The following is a 26231-nucleotide window of genomic DNA, read 5'->3' on the forward strand; positions in this document are numbered from 1 at the left end:
AACAAGAGTCCAAGTTTTGTTCTTCTCTATCTGTTTTATCTCTTTATTCATTGCTTCAATCCGACTTTCATTTTATAGAGCATCTTTAACAATTCTAGGTTCAAATTCAGCAAGTAAACATGTACCTTTTAATTTGCTTCTTGTCATTGTTCCATCTGATTTATCACCAATGATCTGATTAGGTGCGTGATTTCTTCTGACATATCTTGCTAATACAGGCTCCTTGGTCTTTGAATGAGTTCCATCATCTTCTTCTTGAATTTTAGTTTCAAGCTCGGATCTTTCTATTTGTGACTCAGGTCCGCAGGCTTAGTTTGAACTAGTTGGGCCCTATTAGGAGCCAACCCTGTTAAAGGTTACAAAACACACTATTAGGTGCGACCCTGTTAAAAGATTTAATCACCATGTTAGGAGCGGCCTAGTTAGAGGTCTTGAGAACAATTTAATGGAATTTCCACCTTGTTAGAGGATTTGCAAATATTTTTTAAACCAACTTTGTTAAGAGATTTAGATCACTGCTACAATGGTTAGAGAGTAACAATGAAATGACCTAATTTGAATGCAACTTAATTGCTAATTTCATATCTCTATTCTGGCTTGTACTTGATCCTTCCTAATTGAATATGACTTTGCTGCATCACAAGGATATTCTGCTTATCCTTCAAATTCACTTCTTCTTCTTACCAATAGATCTTCAATTACATCACCATAATTCGCACATTCTATTGCACTCACTTGCACACTTTGGAATCACAACTTGACCTTATACTTATACCTTCTAGTTTTTCAAGTTGGCTCAAATACAACTTACAATAATCAATATTTATCTCATTAGTTGGCTGGAATCAACACATAGATCAATTAAACTCAATACAACAAAATAGGAAAATCCTTTGCTAGCCAACCCTGCTCAGTGGAAACTGACTTTGAAGCGATTTCCTTCATTAACCAAGAGAAGCTCGGTTAACACTGCAACCTTATGAAAATCCTTTGGCAACTGAGTGAGCTCAGTTAACACTAGTTCCATCCAACTTTCTTTCATTACTCGAGTGAGTTTGGTTAAAACTCACTTTCTGCAACTTTTCCTTTGATGCGCAAGTGAACTCGGTAGACACTGCCTTCTGAACTAGGCAAACACAGGAATGCTTGGTAGACATTGAGAACTATCTTCACTACCTGAGTGAGCTTGGCATATACTAATTGATAATGATTATGACATTTGTGTGACATCAAAGACAAAACACAATTAAACAATTGTATCCAACAAATAACATAGTAATACATGAGATTTTATTTGAGATTTCATCATCCCCACAAACATGAGATATTATATGGGGTTAGTATGATCATTAATTTTTTTTGTTTATTAATAGTGTACTAACAAGGAAAATGTTTTATAAAATGTGTTGGAATACCTAATCCACTCCCCCTTCCCCCTTAGTTATTCAACTTGTTCAATAATTGGTATCAAATCTTGTTCCCTTACAAAAATATCTTAATTTTTTGAGGTAAATCTCGGATGTTTGAAAATATGGAAGGAGGATACTACACTCAAGAAGATTGGAAAATCGTAATGAGTGATATTGAAGGCACTAAATTAGAAAATTAGGATTTGAAAGAGAACCTGGAAGAAGAAAATGTTTGTATTGCAAAGGTGAGAGATTACATTGGAGATTTTAAAGGAAGACACGAGGAAGTTATTTAGGAGCTAATGGAATTGAAAGATAAAATTGCATATCTGGAATAGGAACTAAAAGAATTGAAAAACTCAAAAGGAAGTGGTGAAGGTATGGTTCAAGAACTAAGGGAAACAAAGGAAAAGATAGAAACTCTTGAAAAGAAGTTGAATGTAAAGATACAAAGGAAGGATTTTATCAAAACTAGTTTGAGGTATGAAAGAAGAAGTGGAAAAATATCAAAAAATGAACTTGAATTGGATTTGGAAGAATAGATTAAATCTAAAGAAAATTTCAAGGTGGTTATTATGTAAATTTATGAACAAAATGAAAAGGTAGAATTAGAATTGATGAAGTTGGGGTAAAAAAAAGGCATGTGAAAGAAGCGTTATTTTTTATTAATTATTGAGCATGTAGAAAGGTCACAATGATAAACAAGTATTAGGTTCTACTAATAATTGTTCAAATCAAAAATGACAAAGTCAAAGTGAATTAGTTGAAGATGATGTAAAGGTTGAAGTGATAAGTGGATTGAAGAAGAAGCATACATCTACTAAAAGGCCTCCAATAAGATAACAAAATTCGCAAGGTACTTATCTTTAAATGGTTGTTATTATGTTCTTAATAACATTGGTCATAAGCTAGTTGATTATAAGATAAGAAAGGAAGAAAAGATTTAATGCTTTAATTGTCATAAGATTGGTCATAAAGCAAGTTAGTGAAAGAGCCTACTTCAAATCAAGAAATGATGAATGCAATGAGTAATATTTATTATGTGAATAGTCATTAATATTAGTACTTTGGTCACAAGGCTAGTCAATGCAAATCTAAGATTCAACTAGTGAGATCAAGTACAATGAATGTTAATTATTTTAAATGTGTTAATATATTTCATTATGCTAAATAACAAAGATATAGTACTTTTTTGGTAAATATTGGAAATGATAATCAAATTGCAACATCTACTAGGTCACAAAAGTAGAAGACATAATGGTGGAAGAAAACTAATAGTGTGGAAAGTTTGTGAGTACCATATCCCAATGATATCTCTATCAATAACTAGGCCAAATGCTTTGTCTCAGTGGGAGTTTTAACATTTCAAATCTTACACGTCCATTGCTCCAAAGAGGTGTCAGTTAAAAATAGGTTTTTATTGGAAGATAGGATGAGGTATTAATGATGACAAGATGTTTTGGATGATTCATGTGTAACATACAATCTGACTATGTTAGTATTAACTACTTTGAGTGGGAATTTTGATTATGGTTTTTTATGACTATAAAAGGGAAAAAATTAATCATTTATCACGATAAAATGAAGAGAAAATTTTGCAAGTTTGTAGAGAGCTTAAGAAAACAAAATTGTGATGACTTATAGCACCCAAGTCTATTGTTCAAAGTACCAATTGTTCAAAGTACCAGTGTATATGCAAAAAGGAAAATGATGAAGGAAGTTGATCTAAATATTGTACTTTGAATTGCATGTAGAGTGTATGTATAGAGTTAAAATTATTAGACTTGATATGTGAGAAGAATTTGTGTGGTGTGATGATAATGAGTCCATTTTGTTTGTGTTGAGTTAGTTCCATAGTCAAACCTTTGTCTTAGACAAACAATATGTTGTGTTGAAATAGGTAATTTAGGGAATTACTAGATTATAGAGTGTTTTTTAATTGCCTAGGAAGAAGTCAACTAGTTATTAGGAGGTAGAAGCCCTAATTACAATTGGCAAGGATCATATTACATTTTTTTATTAATTATCATAAGGAGCTAATTTCAAGGTGTGCTTCTTATGGTATTTCATATAAGATATACTTCCAATATCATGATGGTTCAACTTCTACTTTAGTAGAGAATTATAAATCTTAGAGTTTGGATTTCCTATAGAGGATATGCAAAGAGTCAAAAATATTGGACTCAATATCTGAGAAGAATATATGTGGTTTGATGATAGTGAGTTGATCTTGTTTGTGGTGAGTTAATTTCAAGGTCAAATCTTTGTGTTAGATAAACCCTATATTGTGTTGAAGGAGGTAATTTAGGAAATTATTGGACCATGCAATGTTAGTGAATTCCCTCGAAAGAAGTCAATTAGTTATCAGGAGGAAGAAGTGCTAATGATAACTAGAAAGGATTAACATGAATTTTCTAATCAATGCTCTTAAGTATATGATTGTAAGGTGTGTTTCTTATGGTATTTAATATAAGCTATAGTTCCAAAATTAGGATGATTCAACTTCTACTTTAGTTATGAGTATATCACACAATATTTTGAAGGATAATGTACAAGTGGATTTGTGTAAGATGTTGGTTCATAACCTTCTATTAAATGTAAATACGTCCATTGAAAGTGGATATGCTTTCAATATTAGGTCTTTGGTTATGTTATTTGTATTTGTATTTGTATTTCATGAAGTCTTCGCTTGGAAAGGAAAATGTTGAGGGGGGAATCACAATTCCTATCAGTAAGAAGATTTTGAGGTATTTGGATGTGTTGGAGAGTAGGGTATATGCATGTAAGGAATACTTCTTGTCTTTACAGAAGAATATTGGTTCTAGCTAAGTTGTTTCGGACCGCTTTACTGGGAAGTCATGTTGAAAAAGGTCACTTAAGGAAGATGATTACAAAATAAGGTATAAATGGTTCATCTCTTGAACTGAAGAAGAAGAGGGCTAGTAAGAAAGGAAAATGATTTATCACTATTTTAGAGGATGAAGAAGATGAAGTTAAAGAAGAGACAGAACCTTTAGAAGAGAAGAAGAAGATGTGAATAAAACTAAGCTTTCCCAAATAGTTTCTACTCTAGTATGGTCATAGCTTTTCTAATATGGTAGAGTTGGTGGCCTATGGCCTGATATTTCCTTGGTGAACAAGCCCTCCTTCTTAAATTATTGACTAATAATTTAATCAATAAAATCATCACATTGTCAAGTGTATATGGTATGTTAGCTATTGATTTGGTTTTTGTGGTAAAGAATAATTTATTGTAGCTCAATGTTGATCATTAGATAGTTTCAAATAAGATAGAAACTAAATGTGCAAATGTGGAGAAGAGACTATCTTAGGTTATCAATGAAATAAGGGAATGCATAAAGGATATCACTACCATTTATCAATGTTGTCTTTAATGGCCTATAGTTGTTAATAATTTCAAAGGTTGGATAGTAGAGATTGAGATACAGATGAATAAAATTGGGAAAACATATGATATATTTAAGGAAAAAGATGGAATACAAAGAATCAGGATCAGTGAACTCAGGAAAAATGTTGTTGTACCAAAGGTTGCTTAATATTTGATTAAAACACTTTGGTTGGTGAAGGACATGATTAAGGTTTGGTTGGATTTTGTTTCTCGCATCCTAACCAATGTAAAGGATTGTGAGAAATAGTGTCAATTTTTGGATTGGATGAAATCTTTTGAAAAACTAGTCTAGCATGTTAGATTGTGTTCACCAATGTAGGTGGCTATTGTTGAATGGAAGGAGCTTCCAATTCTAAAGGAAAGGTACTTAAAGTCTTTAGTTAAATAGGTTTTCTTTCTTTGTGTTAAGATTTTTCTACCCTTTATCATTGTGGTAAAAGGGAGAAGAAACAGGGAAAAACTAAAATATGTTGCATCTACTTAGGGGTTTTTTTTTGAGTTATTTTTGTTATGGAAAATAATATTTTAGAGATCTATTATTATTGAAGTTTTGGTGTTTTGATTTGTTGTTGGCATTGATTGCCATTGATGTCAAAACCTCATACCGACACTTTGGCGATATTGGTTAGTGGGCAATTGTGGACATATACCTATTAATTATTGATTGTCAAACAATTTTTTTTGTTATGCATAGGATAGGATCAGTATGAACATCTTTGGTCTTTATGGTGTTCCATGGCAAGTGTACATTCTTTCACTCATGGTTCCTTTTTTTTTGGTGTTCTTATATGCTTTTGGTGTATGGAATACTCTATCAGTTTTTGGTGGTTGTTGTGGCTACAATGCTCTTCCAAGTGTTTCATATGTTTGGATTGTAATACATTTCATTACATGATTTTGGTGTATCAATTTCATTGCATTCTACACAAGTTTTATCAAGTTTCGTCTATCAATGGTCTTTGTTATTTCATGTTTCATCTTTTGGTGTTCTCAATAATTATTCTATGTGTTGTAATTTCCTAAGCTTGGCCTATGTGTGGAACATGTTGTAGTGTGTGGTTAAGTGCTCTTGAGTGTGTCCTAGACTTAAGATTGATGTTATGTATTAAGTGTAAAGGTAATACCTTTTTCTTTTTTGTCATTAAATGCATTTGTTTTAGGAGAACATATGTATTAGTGGATACTATTATAAATAAAGATATTTTTTATCCAAGTGAGGAAGAGTGCATATGTGTGAAAGGATAGTGTGAATTGGTGGCAATGTTGTACGTGAGTAAAAATAACTAAGGCAAAAAATGGAAGGTCAAGAAGAGGCTTACATATTGATAGAAGTGGATGAGACAATTCCATACAAAGAAGAGTTCATCATTCGCACTACTAGTGGTTGTTGTAACAGGACATAATTGTTGAACTATTTATGCATATTCAAAAGCAATTCTCTATGCTCATATATTTTATATATCTATTTTAGGTACCACTATTGTACAAGGATAGTTGACTCAGTTGGTAGGGAGCCAAGTGACAATGAGGCAACCTAAAGTGAGAAAAGACAACAATGAGCCTTTCTAAAAATCACCTTAAGAAGTGTCATTCTCATTGCAGGTGTCCATTTTATGAGAATTATCTTCTCTGTTATTTTGCTTAGTTTGGGTTTCTATGTAAATCTTGGTGTTCTTTGTGTTAATGTTTTCGTGCTTTCATGCTTACATCTATTGTGAATGTTTAATGTGCTTAGCCTATAGATCAAGAATTTTTATTGTTGTTTCTAAATAGTTTACAAATAGAGAAAATGTTCTATAAATTATGTAGGAATAATTGATTCACTCGCCATCTCAGTTATTCAGCATGTTCAACAATGTTTTTTTCTAATATAATTATACTTGATTGTGTTAATTATTTTATTTTGTTTCAAAGTAGTTATAGGTGTTGATATATGGTTTTCTTCTTCTTGACAACAATTGAATTGTTACATGACCTCAATTTGTCTTCTTTGGTTTATTTATGTAGTAACTTTAGCATGAATAAAGTCATACTTTTACTCCTTTTTTGATAGTGTTTTCATTGTGTTATTAATTCAAATATTAGTTTTATCAAAATGAAGGAACAAACATCTGACAACATTGTTTTATAAGTTACGAGTTGTATTTAAGAGATACATATACTTGGGCCCCAATAAGGGTGGGAGGAGACCGCAATGTGAGGTCAAGGCCAAGAGATTAGTTGATCTTTGAATATCAATAGATCAAGAATTTTTCAAATAAATTCCATCTATACAAGTTCAAAGTCAGATTAAATCCCAAGAAAAAAGTTGAAATCCAAGTGTGAGGCTATGTCAAAGTTGTATTTGAAAAAATAAAAACCCCTCCACTATGAGGAATGATGCAAGGGTAGAGTGGTAAGAGATAACAAGGCATCCTATCTAATAAAGCATGGGTAGATCTTTTCAACCATGTGTAAAAACTACTAATAGTGCTAATATATGAAGAAGAATGGGAGATATAATTTAAAGACTCATTGACTGTATGAGATTAATCTTCAATTTATTGAAAAATTTATGATCGATGGAATCAAACCAAAAAACTTTTGGGTTAATTTACAAGAAAGAACCTAAAGGAAATCAAGTGAGTGGAATGCTAAAGTAGGATGAGTTGAAGATTCACATGGAAATCAAGTGAGTGGAATGCTAAAGTAGGATGAGTTGAAGATTCACATGTGATTGAGAGAAGCAATGAAGGATCTAAAAAGGAAAAATCACATAAGTACGTTCTAAGAATTGATGTTGTATTATGACATAAATATGGTGATTCCCCCATCAATTCTTAATATTAAAAGGCAAATTATCCAAATCCATAGGTAGTGGATCTCATGATCTTGCAATGTGTTACAAAACATAAAAGACAACCTAGATAATTAAAAGTGCTAAGATGAAAAATCATATTGGCTATTGTCCTTCTCGGCAACACTAAAGGGTATAATAATGAACTAGTAGACAAAAATCAACCAGACTCCAAAAATTTCTTAGAATTTTTTTTTATAAATAAAGAGCTCAAGATACTACAAGACTATAATGACATACTAGCAAAGACTTTTAACTCTACAATCATGTCAGAACCTATCATCATAGGCTCAAGAGGATTTAACAAAGCATGGAAGGGAATTATTTAATGATATCAATAAGAGATGGGTCATTGACAGTCTCATTCCATCACTAAAAACAATGTAGTGTCGCTCTCTTCCTATAATTTCATTTGATGCAAAAATAAAAGCATAAGAAGATAATAGTCTAAGTGGCAATATTAAGAATAAATATGGAACCATGCAAGCCCTAAGAAAATATCTAATGTAAATGACCAAGGGGTTGATATTTTTCATTGATAATCTTGGTTACGGATTTCATTAATGATTTATGGTTACTCTTTTAACGGCGACAACTTTTTTAGGTGTTGACATATATCTACCTACTTGGATTGAGTTGTCCATTTGCACTAGCGTGCTCACTAAATCGCATGTGGAAAATGTTTGTGTTGACATCCAGATCATTTGTCTTTATAATATATTGTTATGATTATTACTGCAGGCATTAGACTTGTGTGTTTTTGACAGGTTTTCTAAATGGTTGAGACTCCTATATCATGCTCAATAAATGTCTACTCACTACACTAGGCACTCTATCGTCCCGATATTCCCTTTGCCATCATAGGATGAAACCAAGTTGAAATTGTTTAGCCATTTTAAAAAACCAATTATGATAATATCCCTCTGATATTTGATTCTGTCATAATCGGCTTTGTTTACGCACGTCTTTAAACCTCATACACTAAGAAAGAAATTAAGCTTGGAAAAATAAGTCAATTTTGACTATTTAGCACTTCTAATCTAAGAATCAAACCTTAATGTGTGATGTTTAAGCCATCCATTTTTTTATTGGATAATGTGTATGTGTCATTTTACAAAATACCTCTATCAAACGATTCCTACAACTTTTTTTACAATGCATGGATATGAATAATAACTTGCAGATGTCTGTTGGAGTCTAACCAAAAAAAATAGGTGGATAAGAAAGATACTATGTCACCATACTCAAATGTATGGATGCATTCGGGTATGAGGAATAAACAAGTATTGATGATGAGTGTTAGGAAACATATCTACAATTTGCAGAGGTAAATAAAAAACAAATTTTTTGAATGAAATGGGATATAAGTAACCATCACAAGTGTTCATAGAGGACACAACTATCCTCTAAACAAAATGCACCTTTGATCAAAATTCAATAATTCGAAAACACAACAGATTTTTCTGAATTTTTTTAGCATTTGTTCTTCATTATCTACATCTTTTGTAATCGAATACATCAAAAAAATTGAGAAAAAAAATTGTATTTTCAAGAATTGGAAAAAAAAAACAAAAAGATTGACTTTTGGTGCATTATGTTTGAAGGATAGTCGATCTGTGTGATGAGTTAAGATTATTTTTGGCCATGTTCATATTCTAAGATATACGTCATTTCTTGTATTTAAAAAAAAAAACAAAAAAAGAGGTTGGTGTCGAGTGGTTGTTGAATAAAATATGAATACCTTTGTGTTTGCACTGATACAAGTTTTTTATATACTAGTTTAACAATGAAGATGTACAAAAGTAATAGGGAAGTTTTCTTTGTGAGGCACCAGATCGGCTATGGGACAAGGTTTGAAAAATATATCCTTATATTGTTTAGAGGATGTTTAGAGACTTGTGATTGATGCACAACAAAGATGTAGCTCCTGAGTTGATCAAATTGTTTTCCTTGTTGAAAGAAATGTTTTTTATAAGCTATTGGTGATAGTCATAGAGTCGTCTTTGATTGTTGTAGAGGTTGCTGCCTATATGTTATTGTTGAGTTGAGTTGAAGCTCGTAGTTAGGTTGGAGCCTGAGCCTCAATCATGGAGATTTAAACTATTGGTGTACTGGGTTGCAACTCGTGTTAACTGATTTGTGAACGATGGTTTCTATCCAAAAGAGTTTCCACATGATAAATCTTGTGGCATTGTTTTAATGTGATCATCCAGTTACTTGTTAGTGATTTTAAATTTGTGCTAATTATTTAAAAATACTAATTCACCCCTCCTCAAATTTTTTTTAATCTTCACAAAGAATTAAAGCCAAAAAAACCATATAAAACAAATAAATTATGGGGCATAAATTGTAAAGGTGAGAATAAAAGTAATTATAAAAAGCATTGGTGATATTTTTATACTTGTGACTTGTTTAGTCAAAGAGTGACTGATGACATCCAACTAGGAGCACACAAATGTCATTTACACAATGGGAATAGTCCACTACACTTACCACTCCACCAAATCCATAGAATAAAAATAATGCATCTCTAGGTGGCTATTGAAATCAAAGAAAGAGAAGTCAAAGTCAAATATGGTAGAACTTTGAAGGTCATCATATTGTATAATGTCAACAATGTGATGAATGGATACATTTTGCAAGAAACTACTAGAGTAACCATACATATAGTGGGATTACTATACAAATGGTGTTGATCCAGAGATCATGAAGACATTGTATGTTTGAAGCAAAAATGATTTCAATATTATTGTTAACAAAAATGTAACAAATGGGAATTGATAATGGAGCCCAAGCAAAGAAGGTTGTACACTTGAACTCGTGTATATGAAAAGAAAGATTGTGGATTGTGTAAAACACGAAGAAAAGTAGAGGATGTTATAGCTAATGAACATTGTCGGTTAAATATGAATGCAAAGCACAATAATAAACCAATTACCATTTGGTAGAAAACATATTATAAAAATAGCACTTCAAACTATCACACCACTTAAAATAATCAATTTATTACAAAGTATTCCTAAACACTAAAATGTTATGACCAATAATGCATCTAGTGAGAATGGGATGGCCCTTTTGGAATCTACAAAGAATGAAAACCCAATCAGCAATCTTTATTCTTAAAGATCAAGTGATTGGTTGAATTTTACTAATAGTTAACATGGTAAAGAAATAATGATGGTGAATATAGAGATGGTTATCGAAACCTTAGTATTTTTGTTGAAATTTGTAGTATTTTTATCATGGGAGAAGCAATACCATGTTGTTGGGTTAGGATTGTATGGTATTAACCAATCTGACCAAAACTAGAAAAGGAATACAATCACCTTTGAAAATAAGGTGTGTGTGTGTGTGTGTGTGTGTGTGTGTGTCTATATATATATATATATATATATATATATATATAAACCTAAGTAATAACTGAAGAAGTAACTTTATCTAATTCATTAAATTTGAACTCCAAGAAAGAATGAACAAAGACAAATGAAATCAGTTTGCAAGTCTAGTGGCACATGAAATTTGTGTTAGGAATAACCACAGACAGAAATATCAATTACATGCAAATATAACCAATATCAGAAAATAATAAATCACATAGAAGAAAACACGAGTCCAAGATTTAATGTGGTTCTCCCAATCCCTGGGTTACATCCACCAGCAAGAAGTCTAATATTATTATTGACTACAATCTGCAATTTCTTACAACTCTACAATATCATTATACATAATGAAATCCCTAACCCTAAACTATTTTATACAAGCATTTCTTGCTTACAAAATTAGGACTATAACAAGTCATCCAATAAAAAAAAAAAATAGTCGACGCCTATTACAATAGTAGTAGTCATTTTTTGCTTCAGCCCCCACGGAGGCATTGCCCCTCGACCCCATCATGTACCGCAACATAGAGTGCAACTAGGGCACTACCCCTAAACCCTCGTAGAAATAATCTAAAAGGAAATTACATCGAACAAACCTATGGGTCTGATTAGGCTCCGCATCACAACAATCTCTCACTTGGAGACTAATCAGACTCCAACACAATAACCTCCCACTTGGAGATTGATGATAGCACTACTAAATCTATAGGTCCCATTGGAATATCAAACCACCACTGTTGTTCTTTTTTTATGTTAGGTCTAGAAGACTAATTGAAGCTAAAGAGGAGTTCAACTTCTCCCTTGTGACTGCTTTTGTAAACATATATGTTAGATTATCATTTGTATGTATCTCTCCAACTTTAAATGTCCATCATCTAAAATTGACCGAGTGAAATGGTACCACAACTGAATGTGTTCTGTCTTTGAATGAAGAGAAGAATGATTGGCAAAATGAATGGCACTCTGGCTATCTGTAAACAAATAATTATCCCTATGTGAGTGTCTCAATTCTTCTATGAAGAACTGAAGCCATATCATATCCTTGGCTACCTTTGCAACAGCAACATACTCTTCTTCTATAGTGGATGAAGTTTTAACCTTTTGCAACCAAGAAATCCAACTCACTAATGTCCCACCAAAAGTTAATAAATAACATGTAGTACTCTACCTGGTATTAACATCCCCTGTCAAATTTGAGTCAACATGGCCTTATAAATTAGTAATAGAGCCCCCAAAATGTAAACACTTACTAGATGTTTCTCTCAAATATTTGAGAATCCATTTAATTGCATTTCAATGCTCAATCTTTGGATGACTCATATACCTACTAACAAAACCCATTGAATGTGCAATATCTGGCCTAGTACATACCACATCATGCATTAAGCTCCCTACAGCTGAAGCATAAGGTACCTTGGACATTTTAGCCTCCTCTTTTGATCTCTTTGGATACATCTCCTAGTCAATTTCAAATGACCAGGTAAAGGTGTGCTAACAGTTTAGCATTCTCCATAGAGAAACACTGCAATACCTCAATATAATCAGTCTGAGATAATGCAAATTTTCTATTCTTCCTATCTCTACAAATTTACATATCGACGATTTATTTTGCTGCCCCCAAATCCTTCATAGCAAATGAATGTGTTAACTGTTCTTTTAACCCCTTAATGTGAGCCATGTTAGACCCAACTACAAGCATATCATCAACATATAAACATAAAATAATGTAGTTGTCATCATCTAACCTCTTAAAATAACACACTGGTCACAATGACACTGAACACAATTATGTGCATTCATAAAACTATCAAATTTAAGATACCATTGTTGAGATGCTTGTTTCAAGCTATATAAACTTTTCTTCAATCTACACACTAAGTTCTCCTTACCTTTGACCTCAAAACCCTATGGTTGTACCATATATATTTATTCATCCAAATCACTATAAAAAAAATTCTAACATTAAGCTGCTTCAATTGCAAATCTTCAATAGCCACAATACTTAAAACAGTAGGAATAGAAGTTATTATAATAACAAAATAATATATCTCATCAAAAACAATGCTGATTTTCTGTACAAATTCTTTTATCACTAATCTAACTTTAAGTCTTTTGTTACCTCCATCATCTTCTTTCAACCTTTAAACTCGTTATGTAAAACTCATTTACCTGCAAATAACTTACATAAATCCCAAATCTAATTTTTCAACAAGGAATCCATTTCTTTTGTCATTGTTGACTCCCATTGAACCTTTGTATCCACTTGCATAGCTTCATCATAACATTCAGGTTCACTAACATTTGTTAATAAAATAGAACACAAAAAGGGAAAAAATATGGTTGGGAGTCTACTTAACCTTATTGACCCTCTAACATTAACTAGAGTGTGTGATATTTGTTGTTGCAGTTGTTGTAGAGCATGAGGCACTACTGAAACGTCATCCTTATGAGTATCATCTAGCACTACATTATCGTTTTTTTTCTTCTCATGTTGCTGCAACAATCTTTGTACTACACTTTTTCATTGAATATGAAATCATTGCTTCTTACAATTTTATGATTTGCAATATCCCAGAGCCTATAACCAAATTCATTAATGTCATATCCAACAAATATACATTTCTTTGACTTAGCTTCCTACATGGTTCTATTTTCCAAATCTATATGTACAAAAGCTTCAAAGAAAAAGAATAACTCACCTTCTCACTAGTCCATGCTACCTATGGAATACCATAGGCCAAAGGAGTAGAGGGATCTCTATTGATCAAATATACAGCAATACTGGCAATCTCAACCCACATATTAAATGACAGTCTAACATGCAACCTCATGCTCCTTGCACGCTCCATTATTGTAATATTCATACATTCAGCCACTCCATTTTCCTGTAGAGTCTTTCGAACAGTTTTCTGCCTACAAATATCATTAGATCCAAATGAGTTTTTCCTATGAGTTTTCTCACTCAGAATAACATCAATCACATTCATCAAATTTTAGAGTATTAGATCCAGAAACATAATTATTTATAGCCATTACCAAGTCATTCCAACTTTCAGGCAAAGAATACAAAATCAAAATAGCCCTAATTTCTTCATAAAAAATTACATTCACAGCAGATAACTAACTGGTAATCGTATTAAACTCATTTGAATGATCTGCAACCAATCCACCTTTTGTGATCTTCATATTAAATAAATGCTTCATGAAAAAACCTTATTTGAAGTGGAGGGTTTTTTCATATAGTTTCACTAGGGTTTGCATCAACTCTTCAGTCATCTTTGCTTTTGTAATATTAAACGTCACCGATTGCATTAGGCATAAACGAATACTTCCAAGTGTCTTTCTGTCCAAAATCTCTCAGTCCATTTGCAATTTCTTTCTTATAGCTTTTCCTTCTAATGGTTGTCATAAATCCTTCTTATAAAGATAGTTATCCATTTGCATCTTCCATAACTGAAAGTTCTGCCCATTAAACTTTTCAACTTTCAACTTACCCTCGTCTGCCATCACTCCCACTCAACCGTGAGACCTACTTGCAAAGGATAGCTTAAAAAAAAAAAAAGACACCTCACTCTAATACCACTTGTTAAGAATAACCACAAACATAAATAACAATTACATTCAAATATAACTAATATCATAAAATAATAAATCGCACAAAACACAAAATACAAGGATTCAACTTGGTTCACCCAGTACCTGAGCCTACGTCCACGAACAAGTCCAATATTATTATTATCTAATAATTACAATCTGCGATCCTTATAGCTCACTACCACCGCAAGAAGCTACAATATAACTGTATATAATGAAATCTCTAACCCTAAGTCATTTTGTACAAGTTTTTGTCACTTACAAAATTAGAGCTAGAATAAGTCGTCCAATATAAAAAATAACAACCCACGCCTTTTACAATAGTAGTCATTTTTTGCTTTGGAGGCGCTAGCCCAAACCCTCGTAAAACTAACTTGGGGGGGAAACTGTGTCAAATAAACCTCGAGTCTGATTAGGCTATACATCAAAACAATCTCCCACTTGGACACTAATCAAAGTCCACAACAATAACCTCCCACTTGGAGATTGGTTATAGCACTACTAACCCTGTAGCTCCCATTGGATTTTTTTGTAAATCCAATTAATGCGTTAATCTTTTATAAAGGTTAATATCAAAATACTTGCATATTTCATAACTATGTGTAGATCTAATTTAACTGCTAAGGGTTTTTGCAAGTACTTTTCGAAACACAGAGTCGTCAAAATTGATCAACTAGTATGAACCCACTAATGGATATATTTACACAAATTCATGCGTTCTTACCAACAGCTATCCATTTTTAGAGTCTCAAGTATATATTGCATTGGCTAGATGATAGCCATAAGCTTTCTGCACTATAGTCCCTCAGTTTTGTTGTCAAAGAGCACAACTTAACCCATACCACAGCAGTACTAGTAAATTTCCCTGCGTGAGTTCAACAATCCACTGTTTTATGAATTCAACTGCTTTAATCATGGGAATAATTGTCTTCGAAACTTGTTTCCCACTATTCATTGGAACGATTAAAGGGCGTCAGTATCAAAAACAACTCACTAGATTCATTGACCCCAATTTTTCATTTAATTTCAAATTAGTTTCAATTATCCAATCCTTGAACCAAAAGGATAAATGTAACTAAGAAATAGGGTCTATTCCTTGAATCAAATGTGGCATTGGACTACATTTGTTATTGAAATGCCACTAATGGGTATTAATTTCAAATTTCTGATTTGCATTTCCTTCAAAAAATGAGCCATGGCATTGGACTTGATTTCTCATGGAATATAAATGACGAGGACTGAATTCCAATTTCTGATGTGGTATGGGAACTACCTCCTACCAACAATTTGTTGTAAGATGGAGAGGACTTGGCAGTAGCAAATACTCCAAAAGATCAGAAATGTCAAATGGTTTTAATTCATTGTGTGTGCCATGATTATGGTAAGAGAAACTTTTATGTAAACAATTTGAACATTGACAATTGATGAAGCGTACCCCATAAAAAAAATCTCTATACTCTTGCAATATGAATGTTAAACTGATGTCGGCACCTCTGATGCGATGTTATACATTACAACACCCAGTCAGCTATGGACTACCATTCAGACTGTTTGTCCAGTTTCTGTTACAAAATCGAATAGACCTGTACAAATTGTGGAAGTAGATTTTTTACTGAAAATTGAGATCAATTGGATAATGCATAGACAATACAGAAACAAGTGAGCTGAAACTTTTTGTCAACTTTAATGACAGGCCAGAGAAGAGTGTTCCCATTATTGTAGAAAAAGTTAAAATGAATTGATGCATCAATCAGTCAATTCAACAAACAATTAAAATGTACTCAGGCTGCTACTGGTCATGCTAAGATAATTATATCAGCTACAAAGGGCTTCAACAGCTAAACTCTTTGAAGTCCCAGGGCAAGGATCCTCTCCAAATTTCTCTACTGAAAGTGTCAACGAACAAGACTTCCGTCCAATACAGTCCTGAATGCATATCATCACAGAAAAATCAGATCAAATTTAGCCAATAATAAAAATTGTATATGCAGACAGCAGTAAGTTCAAAAAATCTGAGTGTACTTATAACAGTTCACCTTCTCTACTATGGAAGAAGACTGAACTCCATGACAACTGCCCTTCTCAAAAGCTCCGCAGGTTCCTTGAGGATTGCCAAAGCTCACAAAATTAATGGATGATATATGACTTCCCTCTAGACATTGAAGGTTAAGAGTTGGTCTGGCTGTATTTTCTAGCTCTATGCTATTGGTTGTTTTCCTCCAATATTTAAGGTGTGGAGGATGTGCATCAGAAATGATGCCACAGAGTTTTATTGCTTCTCTTTTAACAAATCTGACCTCGGTTGGATCACCACCTTTATCCTCAAAAAGTACAAGTAAATTGTCTGTGGGATTAAACCAAGACCTTGGAACATGATACCTGAAACCAAAAATGCTTATTTATTTCCAGAATAATGGTTGGAAGGGGAGAAAACTTCTACCGAAATGCAGGGATGGTACACAGTGGCATTTACAAGATAAATTGATTAAAGAATTTACCATCTCTGTGTAGGCTTCCCACAATCTGTACTGCATTTATTTGGAGAGAATTTTCCTCTATAGTTGCATTTACTAGGGCAACCCGCAAACGGAGAGCTAGGTATTGACCAGTATCTTCCAATCATACGACCATTTAACCATGCTTGGCCTTTACCCATACTTAACATATCCAAAGCTACAGGATCATTTCCTGGTGGAGCATTTATTCTAGCCTGCAAATATGAGCAATAAAGCAAGAAAAAATTATGCATTGCTGAATTTATCACTTGAGCAGATTGATAGACACGGCCTAAAAAAAATTAAACTTGTCCTGTGTGCTTTCCATATTCACTTTTTCTAATAATATTAAGCAAAGTTCGCAGAGGTACTTGGACCATAAAATATGCCCGTGGCTATACAGCCACAAAAATGCACTTCCTTTACATTGCTTTTTCAAACTTTAAAAAAAAAATTCCAAGTCCTCTCCTTCGTAAGGAAGTGCATTTTCGTGGCTGTATAGACGTTGCCATAAAATATACTCTTCCTTATTTCACAAAAAGTTAGTATAAAGGTTATCACAATAAATCCGACATGGACACAAGAAATAGCTGGGGTATTACGAAAATCCAACTCCAAAAGAATTATATGAATCAACAGAGTAGGTAGTTCGAGCTCTGTAATATATTTGCTGAGAGTTGTCATACATGTCTGATAACGTTATATAAACACTACAGCACATGTACATGCATCTATAGAGGATGTTGTCATTTTTATGATAACTAAAATGCATATATTATCAGAAGATAAACTATATTGTAATATGGATCACAGATGTTCTTCACACTGTATCAAGAATGCTCAATTTTATAACAGAAAACAGTATGAACTCTCACAAATTAAAAGAAGATACATTGCTCTTGAATAGTGCTATATATTCTGTCATATGAGGATTGAGAAAGTTCCCTGGCTACTTTGTGAAATTATGTAGACAATGGTATTTGGAGCTTTGCTCCCAAGAGTCCAAAACATAAAAAAAATTCTTCTTTATGTCTATTTCATCCATTGCCAGTGTTACCATTTTCTTCCTTGACCATTAGATAGATACATGAAACAAAGTACCACTAGGAATTCTCAAACATTGTACTCACACTCAAAACAAAGAGTCAGCTACCCAACCTCAGACACATCCCGGATTCCAAACTAATGGGACAGATGCATATTTTAACTCTTTATATCTAAAGAAGCATCAAATATAATGCTGGGAGCAATATAAAAATATCCTGACTCTGGCTCAAACAGGGTCCTTAAGTTTAGCACACTTATACCAGGCTACTCCCCTGAGAACATAATTGAACTTTGCATTTGCCCATTTATAATGATCAAAGAGAAGGTTTTTCCTTCTGCTCTCGAATCTAATATAGACTCTGGTATTGCTCTACATTGCCCCAGTCTGCCTCACCTTTTTTGGAAGGCTAGTAATTCTCCATAATTCTTACAGAAGATTGCCCCGCTGCTCTGTGCTAATTCTTATGGAATACATTTATTGATCAAATTCAAATTGAGCGAGTTCTATCAACTGACTTCCTCTTTATGTTTTTGAGTCAAATTTAAATTATGGAAGTTGAGATCTAAACTCAGGACTGACTGCAATCAAAGATAATTACTGTTGTTTTCAAGTTTGAGCACGTAATCATGGGAGATGAAGGAAGATTATTTCTAGTTGTCTAGTCAGGGATGGTGAAGACTGATTAGTATAACCAACAATTTAAGACTTAAGTGAAGTGGCATACTAGTGACCAACAATTCTATAAAGGATGGTCGCAGACTCTTAGCCAGCAATCCTATAAGGGATGACAGCTCATAACTTGCAGTGCTGTAAAGTATCCTAATGAATTATAATCATTTTTTTATTTCAGTAAATATGGTGATTAAAAAAGGCATTACAAATAACTACATCCAATCACAAAAGTCATTGAACTGTAAGTAGGGAGCCTTTCACAATTTCATTAGAAGCCAGATGCAAATAATTAGAGGAAAGAGCATTCTTGTAGATAGTATCCAGTACATAGATATAAGGGTATCTCAATTGATGGTACCAGGTTGACTAATGGTGGAAAAACTGCCTACTGTAAGAGTCGTTGGCAACAGATATATATTGACAATCGAAATGTCAATGGTAATTGCTGAAAAAGATGTCGAAACAAATTGTTTGAAAGCTGACATTGTATGTCAGGGTACAATTGACATGACATAGTCATTTACAGGATCTTGGCTGATTGTTCCTGGGTATTATGCCTGGAGTTCAGATACAATTGAAATATGATAACTTGTCCACAGACGCAGTCGTCTGACTTCACATTCCTGTTGTTGTTTCTCCACTGCAGGATTGGACTACTGGCAAGAATGTTGTGATGAGCTCTTCAATCAGCTATCAAATGATATCATAAAGTCCACTTTTTTCTAGAATTTGTATACTTAGTTTCTGCAATTGTGGGCTCCTTCATACAAGGGCTATGCATTTTACTTATTAAGCATACAGGTTTGCCAAATTTACTAAACCTTATCCTATGAGAGATGCAAGGCCTCCATGCTCTCCTATTTTCTGGTCAAATCTAGTGAATTTGAAGATAGTCAGTTCTTTGAATTCTTTCTTTAAAACTATGTAGCTCTTTGGCATATCCACTAAAGAGTTTTGGATGAACCTGGCGTTTTTGGGCTTGGGTTTTCAATCTGGCCTACCATGTGGAAGTGGATTGAAGTGGGCTTGAGTGCCAATTTTAACACTGGTTATGGGAGGCCTGTGGAGTGTCATGAGGTTTTCCATTTGAAGACTGATTTGGGGAATGCCAGTTAAATATCTAGTAGATAGAACCAACGTTTCATTATTTTCCTAAGACTTAAACTGTTCCTGAGTACTTGCAATGTATCTGCACTACTCATGAGTATATGTTAGGTGGCAAGCAACTTGTACTCAGACTTGTCTGTTGCATGCGAAGAAGTCTATGCCAGGTTCTTGTTAAGTTTTTTGGTGAGTAATCAGCATGGTCTTACCTGCACATCATCCAAATATGCTCAAAACTCACTTCAAATGCAAAAAATTGCTCTATTTCACTTTATTCATCCTTCTTTGTCACTCAGTCTCTTTGAGGTCATGATTGAAGGAATTGAAAGAGAAATATTATCATGGTTAAAGATGAGGATGGTCCTGAAGAGCAATAATTAAAGTTGAGTTTGAGAGCAGTGTTCAAACTTGATGCAATGACCTACACAGAGGAATGGGACCTGAAACATACGATATAAATGGGGAGAAGAAAAGTATAAAATATTGTAACTTGGACGAAATTATATACTGTGAATCTTGATGACGACTTTTAATCACCATGTGTCACATCATATCATCTAAGTTTTATATATATATATATATATATTGTACTCTTACTTATTCATATCTAAAACAAATTACTTGCCAACGGTCTACAGACGCATTACATGTGTCATGTTATAACTGTATTTTGCTTGACATTTAGGTTTTCTTAATGATTTTAAATTTTCTTTAGTAGTCGTCAGGTTTTTGTGAGTCAAAATAAACTACTCCTGCCAAGTTTTGCTAAATTTCTAAAATTACTGGTAGAACCATCCATTATATTTGAGGCTGCTTATGTGATAGATTGTGTGTTTGGATTGTCATGGGGGTTGGCATTGGAAGATTAATTTGGAAAGCGCCAACTACATATCTGATACATGTAGTTAGAACCATCTAGTGTATAAGAAATTGGTTATGAGATGTATGTTCATTGTCTTGGATGTTGACTTATTAGATTGATTTGGAGAATAACAGGGAATGAATAATGATGTTTTATAAGAATCATTCTATCAGCTGTGGGGATGAGATCGAGGAGCTTGCAGACCAACTAGACAATAAAGTTTGTGGGATAACAATGCTTTGGAAAAGTTTTATCAGAAAAATATGCAGCATCAAGACTAAGGCAATCATAAATATGCAATCAATTTCAAAATCGTGGGAAATGTAACAGTTTGTAAAATCGTGTATGGTTGAGATTCAGAGCAATTTTGAAAAACTTTTTAAATTAAATATTCCTTGTGGTTAGGTACATTAAGAGAGGCCGTCGGTTGAGTCATATTTTGTGTTTTTGTTATTAAATTGAGCGATGTGTGTATGTACTTTAAGTGTGTAATCTTATATTTCATTCGTGTAACTGTAAGCATGCTGTGAAATGGTCCAAAACACAATGCTTAATTAAAATAATTACATATAAAAAAAGTGATAAAACAGTCAAAGATAAAAAAAATTCTAGAGCAGAACAGACAGATTCTGGATTCCTAAAAATTTACAAATACACCTTGAGAACAATGAAGGTTATTTTCCTATCAATTTGAAAAACTGACTAGAAAACATAAACTATTCTGGTTCCTTCCACTGCAAAAAAGCTATTCATGGATGTACATCAAAAAAAGTGATAAAACAGTCGAAGATTAAAAATTTCTAGAGCAGATCAAACAGATTCTGGATTCCTAAAAATTTACAAATACACCTTGAGAACAATGAGATAATTTTCCTATGAATTTAAAAACTGACTAGAAAACATAAACTATTCTGGTTCCTTCCACTGCAAAAGAGCTATTCATGAATGTGACACTTCAGTGTATGAATATAAAAGCTTCTCAATTTTCTGACTTCTCTGGAATTTGTTTATCATGAAATACAAATACAAAACCATAATATCAAAACATAGAAATACTATCAGAGGAGCATACTGATAGAATCTATGATATATCCATTATTTATATGGAGAGAGAGAGAGAGAGAGAGAGAGAGAGAGAGACAAATCCTTGATTGGGCTTTGTTCAATTTGGCATCTTTCTGTCTTATAAATTTGAGACAGGAAAATTAATCCTTTTGTGGAGATGTCCTATAAGTAAATCCTCATGGTTATCTCACATTTCTTTCTCACACATTCATGTATATGCTTGCATGTGCGTGGAAGTCCATGTATGCCTAGACATGGGTTTGGATAGCCATGCATGCACACACATATTACATTGAATATCCAATTTAGTTGTCCTATATCACAATTGCATACGTCAAGAAATAGTTCTCATTCATAATTGTCTTAATTTTTAATTATTCTCAAATCTCAATATTCATCCACATAAGCACTTTGAAAATTTGAACTACGTATGTACTTCCCTGAAGAAATTTAATTTTCTGAAAGTTTCAAGTCATTCTTGGATTATAATTTTTCTTTTTGCTCTTTCTGTAAAGATATGCCTGACAACATTATTTCAATAGTAAACTATCATAAAAATTACCTTATACCAAGTCAAAGCTTGATTCTTAGGAGGACTAGCGGCTTTTTCCCATTGCACATTTCCTATTCCACTCTCTACATAAAGATTCAATTGTTCACCTTTCAACCCAATCTGCAGAATCATGCAAAATCAGAATGAGATATCAATCAATTAAAAATAATGCAAAATATGATAGGTTTTTCTGTTCATGAACAGTAATAATGCAGCTAGAACACTTAGCCTGCAGAAAATTAATGGTTGCAGTTTTCTAGTGGTATTAACAGCTTGGTTATGGGTACAAAAGTAGGTCTGATTGGGCAACGAAGAGAAAAAAAAATTGTAATAGGCGTATCCTTCTGTGACTGATTTCTTTCTGCCTAAAAGGACTCCTAGGCCTTCTCTCCGCTTCTCTTCTTTTCTTCTTCGTGCTTTCTGTTTTGATGTTTGCTTTTTGTTTCCGGACACCGTTGGGTGCTCCTACTGTTACCTGCGTCATTGTTGTAATCCTCTAGTCCCATAAACCTTTTGGTGGTCTCTTGTTGGACATTAATATCATTATCTTATCTTATCTTGTTAGGATATAAGTATCCATTCTTTACGTCTGCTATTTTTTTTCCATGCAATAGAAAAGTCTCGGTTATTTGTCCCCCCCAAAAAATGAAGACATAATAAATCAGCAGTGCGAAAAATAAGAATGCAGGGCCCAAAGAAATTTTTGAATTGAATAGAGACTGGAGTAATGAGCATAACATTTGAACTAACAAACAAAGCTAAACAAGCACATTGAATGGCATGTACTTTTTAACACCTTTAATTTCATAAGAGTCAATTTGCTACATAACCTTTTGTATAACTATAAATGGAATGACCAAGCATGTCGCTGATACATGACATCACCTGATATGTCCACGTATTTGTGGACAAGTCTATTGATCCATCTCGAAAACCTTCCAATTTGACCTTGGAAATGCCTGCTCCCACAAAGTCATAATGTGGTCCACCATTCTGTCACCAAAAATTACCCATGAATAGGATGTAAGACCATGATATAAATAATATTTTTTATAGAGGGAATAACTCCAACACAAACCAGGTCAGATCAAAATTGTGAATAATGATGCCATACTAAATACTAGGATTGGATGGTCAGATATTAAGAGCCTGAGATAAATTAATGTGTTGGTACCATTATGGTGATACTGACAAGTGTGCGTATGCATGTAAGAATGAAGAAATCTTAATTTGAAAAGGTCTCTGGTTTATCCAAATTCATTTCAATGATAAGATTTAATTACACAGGTGACTCCAACTATTTCCTGATATATTGCTTACATAGTCTAGTATTCTAAATTCATTATGTTTAGTAATAATACAAGTGTTGAGAGTTCTCAGTTTACAAGTGTCTCTTTTCAGAATCCTTACCTGTAAACCCACTGTCATGCTCAAGAAAACAATGTCATTTTTTCCTGCTCTTAAATGAATAGCTTTTTCATACTTGAATGTGATATCATCCCCATTACCTGATGCAGTTCCTGCAGCAAATGAAACACAGTGCATATATGAGCATGTGCCTTCTTAAAAATATGAAAAAATGTAATCAGATGAAGTTTCACTAACACGTTTCTAAAATATATCCTCGTCTGCTCAGCATGTCTCTTTGCAAGGATGACATCCACAAGTTGATGACTCAAAACTTATTACATGGATATACGATGAATATTAGGGTTAATCAAACACAACCATTACCCTAGATTGACAAAAATTTAAACTTTTCGTATCCTGTGAATCTTGAGAAAATTTTGAAAATTTGGCATAACTAATGAATTTGCTCTTTATGATTAGACCTTGCTGTGAATAATTGGCATAACATAGCCGTCCTCAACAAATATATAAGACAATCAACATTGCACTCCCAATGAACCTAATCATACAGAACATTGCACTCCCAATGAAACTAATAATAACAAACCTTTTTATATCTTTTTCTTTCTGAATGATAGGAAATGTAATTCTCTCAAGGAAATGCAAGGCTGCTAGAAAATCATTCATAACACCATATCTAACAGAGCCCATTGCAGAAATGTTGTGTTTTTTAGTAGCAACTATTATAAAGTAATAATAAGATTATAAAACCATACCTTCAACTTCAAGAAATATGTCAAATGCATGTAGCCTTTGCAGTGCAGTTATGCATATGCATTGGCCTTTAATTATACATACCAAAGACTTGCATTGCTAGACAATGGACAATTTCACTGAATAATAAGATTGAAAAATCGCATCAAATTTTGAAATCTCAATCTAGGCTATAAATGTTATTCTTACAGCCTGTTGGTGCTCTCAAAATCTGAAGAAATTTGATGTGCACATGTAAAAAAATTGTTGAGGCATCATAAAGTGCAACCCTAAAATTTGTTTGACGAAGCCTAATTTGAGAACAATTAAGTTTGATCCCCATTGAGTTTTATGAAATTTGGCCTTGGAATTGTATTCTTCCCTTTGAATTGGATATATTTGATCATCTATAGCCTCCCATAGTCAGAATTGATCAGTATTTCAAATACCCGTTTAGAGTGGGCAACATATGTCTGCACTTTGCACATATTCAGATTTAGTAAAATACCCCACTTTGAGGTTTCACATTTCACACCCAGTTGATTGCTATGACATGAAGAGTGTTCCACCATATTATAGGCATACCAAAGATCCCCCAGTTTCATTTGAGACCCCAGTGACCTTGTTTGATCTATTTACCAAGCCCAATCGAAACAGAATTTACTAAGTGTTCAGTGTGTGCATCAATAAAGTTTTCCAAAGGGCCAACTTTAAATGTCAATATTTTAATGCCAGGTGATTCTCATAACAGATGAGTCAATCGTTATACTCCTTGCATGTAAATCTACTAACAGGGTCAGTGGCAAGGTCTCAGGACATTGTTTGGTATGTTTTCAGAGCAAGTTCCAAATGCAGTTTCTACTGATTTTTGGTTTTCACTATGAGGTATCTTCCAGGTAGTCAACTTTGTGGATTGATGTCTTGATATCAGATGGCTGTCGTACTAAGTAAATTCGTCCACTGTTTTGTTTACATCTAAATGTACTACCAGGACAAATTTGAGGGCTTTAGTGCAAGGTTTGATATTATTAAGAAGTCAGTTCCAAAATCAGTTTGTTTTAACATGTGAAGTTGCAGAATTTTGTCAGTTGTCAACTTTGATGGTTAAAATCTCTTGCCACAGAAGTGTCGAGAAAAGATATTTTGCAGGATGATTGCTGACACAGCAATCTGCGACTTCACCAGGTTGCAGGGCCCCGTCTCATTATTTTTTGTCGGTTTTCCAGGTTAGTTCCAGGGGTCACATGTCAGTTTCAGGTCAAAATATGGATTTGCTACAATTGACTCTGAACAGTTTGCCCATTCAGCAAAATAAAATGTCACATATCAGTTTCTCACATCCTCGCAGGCATTCCCTGAAAACCCTAAAATGGGTAGCCAACATGCGAGAATGCAAGGTGAAAGACGGGAGTTGAGCATGAAAATGAGGGAAAGAGCAAAGTGAAATAATTTTAGGGTTTTGATTGTTTGTTTTCCTTTCCTGTGCCACCATAGAATGAAACCTTCAGAAGTAGAATCTGCATAGAATGAAGAATGGAGATGTAAATCTCATACATTGATCTGCAGGGTGCAGTTAAAATGGATTTTCTAGAAAGATTTTAAGATTATGAAGCATATAAACTGGCAGGTTCAAAGCTAGATTCAATAATTGATACCTCTTCCTTGTTGCCGAGTGTGGATAGGTGTTTGTGGCAGGGCATG

At 33.5% G+C, this 26231-nt stretch overlaps 1 protein-coding gene across 5 annotated transcripts in view; it reads right to left on the reverse strand.

Annotated features, from left to right (window-relative positions):
- Positions 1 to 16067: 16067 nt before the first annotated feature.
- BGAL10 (beta-galactosidase 10) overlaps positions 16068 to 26231 on the reverse strand; it is an 85720-nt gene continuing 75556 nt past the window's right edge. For all 5 annotated transcript variants that reach the window (XM_089828934.1, XM_089828935.1, XM_089828936.1 and 2 more), the window contains exons 14-19: positions 23838 to 23947; positions 23313 to 23420; positions 22437 to 22547; positions 17127 to 17338; positions 16665 to 17007; positions 16068 to 16554 (exon numbers count right to left, since the gene is read on the reverse strand). In XM_089828934.1, coding sequence (XP_089685060.1) covers positions 16444 to 16554; positions 16665 to 17007; positions 17127 to 17338; positions 22437 to 22547; positions 23313 to 23420; positions 23838 to 23947 — 995 coding nt within the window. In that variant the 3' untranslated portion in view covers positions 16068 to 16443. The remainder of the gene's footprint in view (positions 16555 to 16664; positions 17008 to 17126; positions 17339 to 22436; positions 22548 to 23312; positions 23421 to 23837; positions 23948 to 26231) is intronic.

Source organism: Cupressus sempervirens, chromosome 5 (assembly GCF_028749045.1).
Source record: "Cupressus sempervirens isolate cs-2001-9-10 chromosome 5, ASM2874904v1, whole genome shotgun sequence".
Taxonomy (NCBI): Eukaryota; Viridiplantae; Streptophyta; class Pinopsida; order Cupressales; family Cupressaceae; genus Cupressus; species Cupressus sempervirens.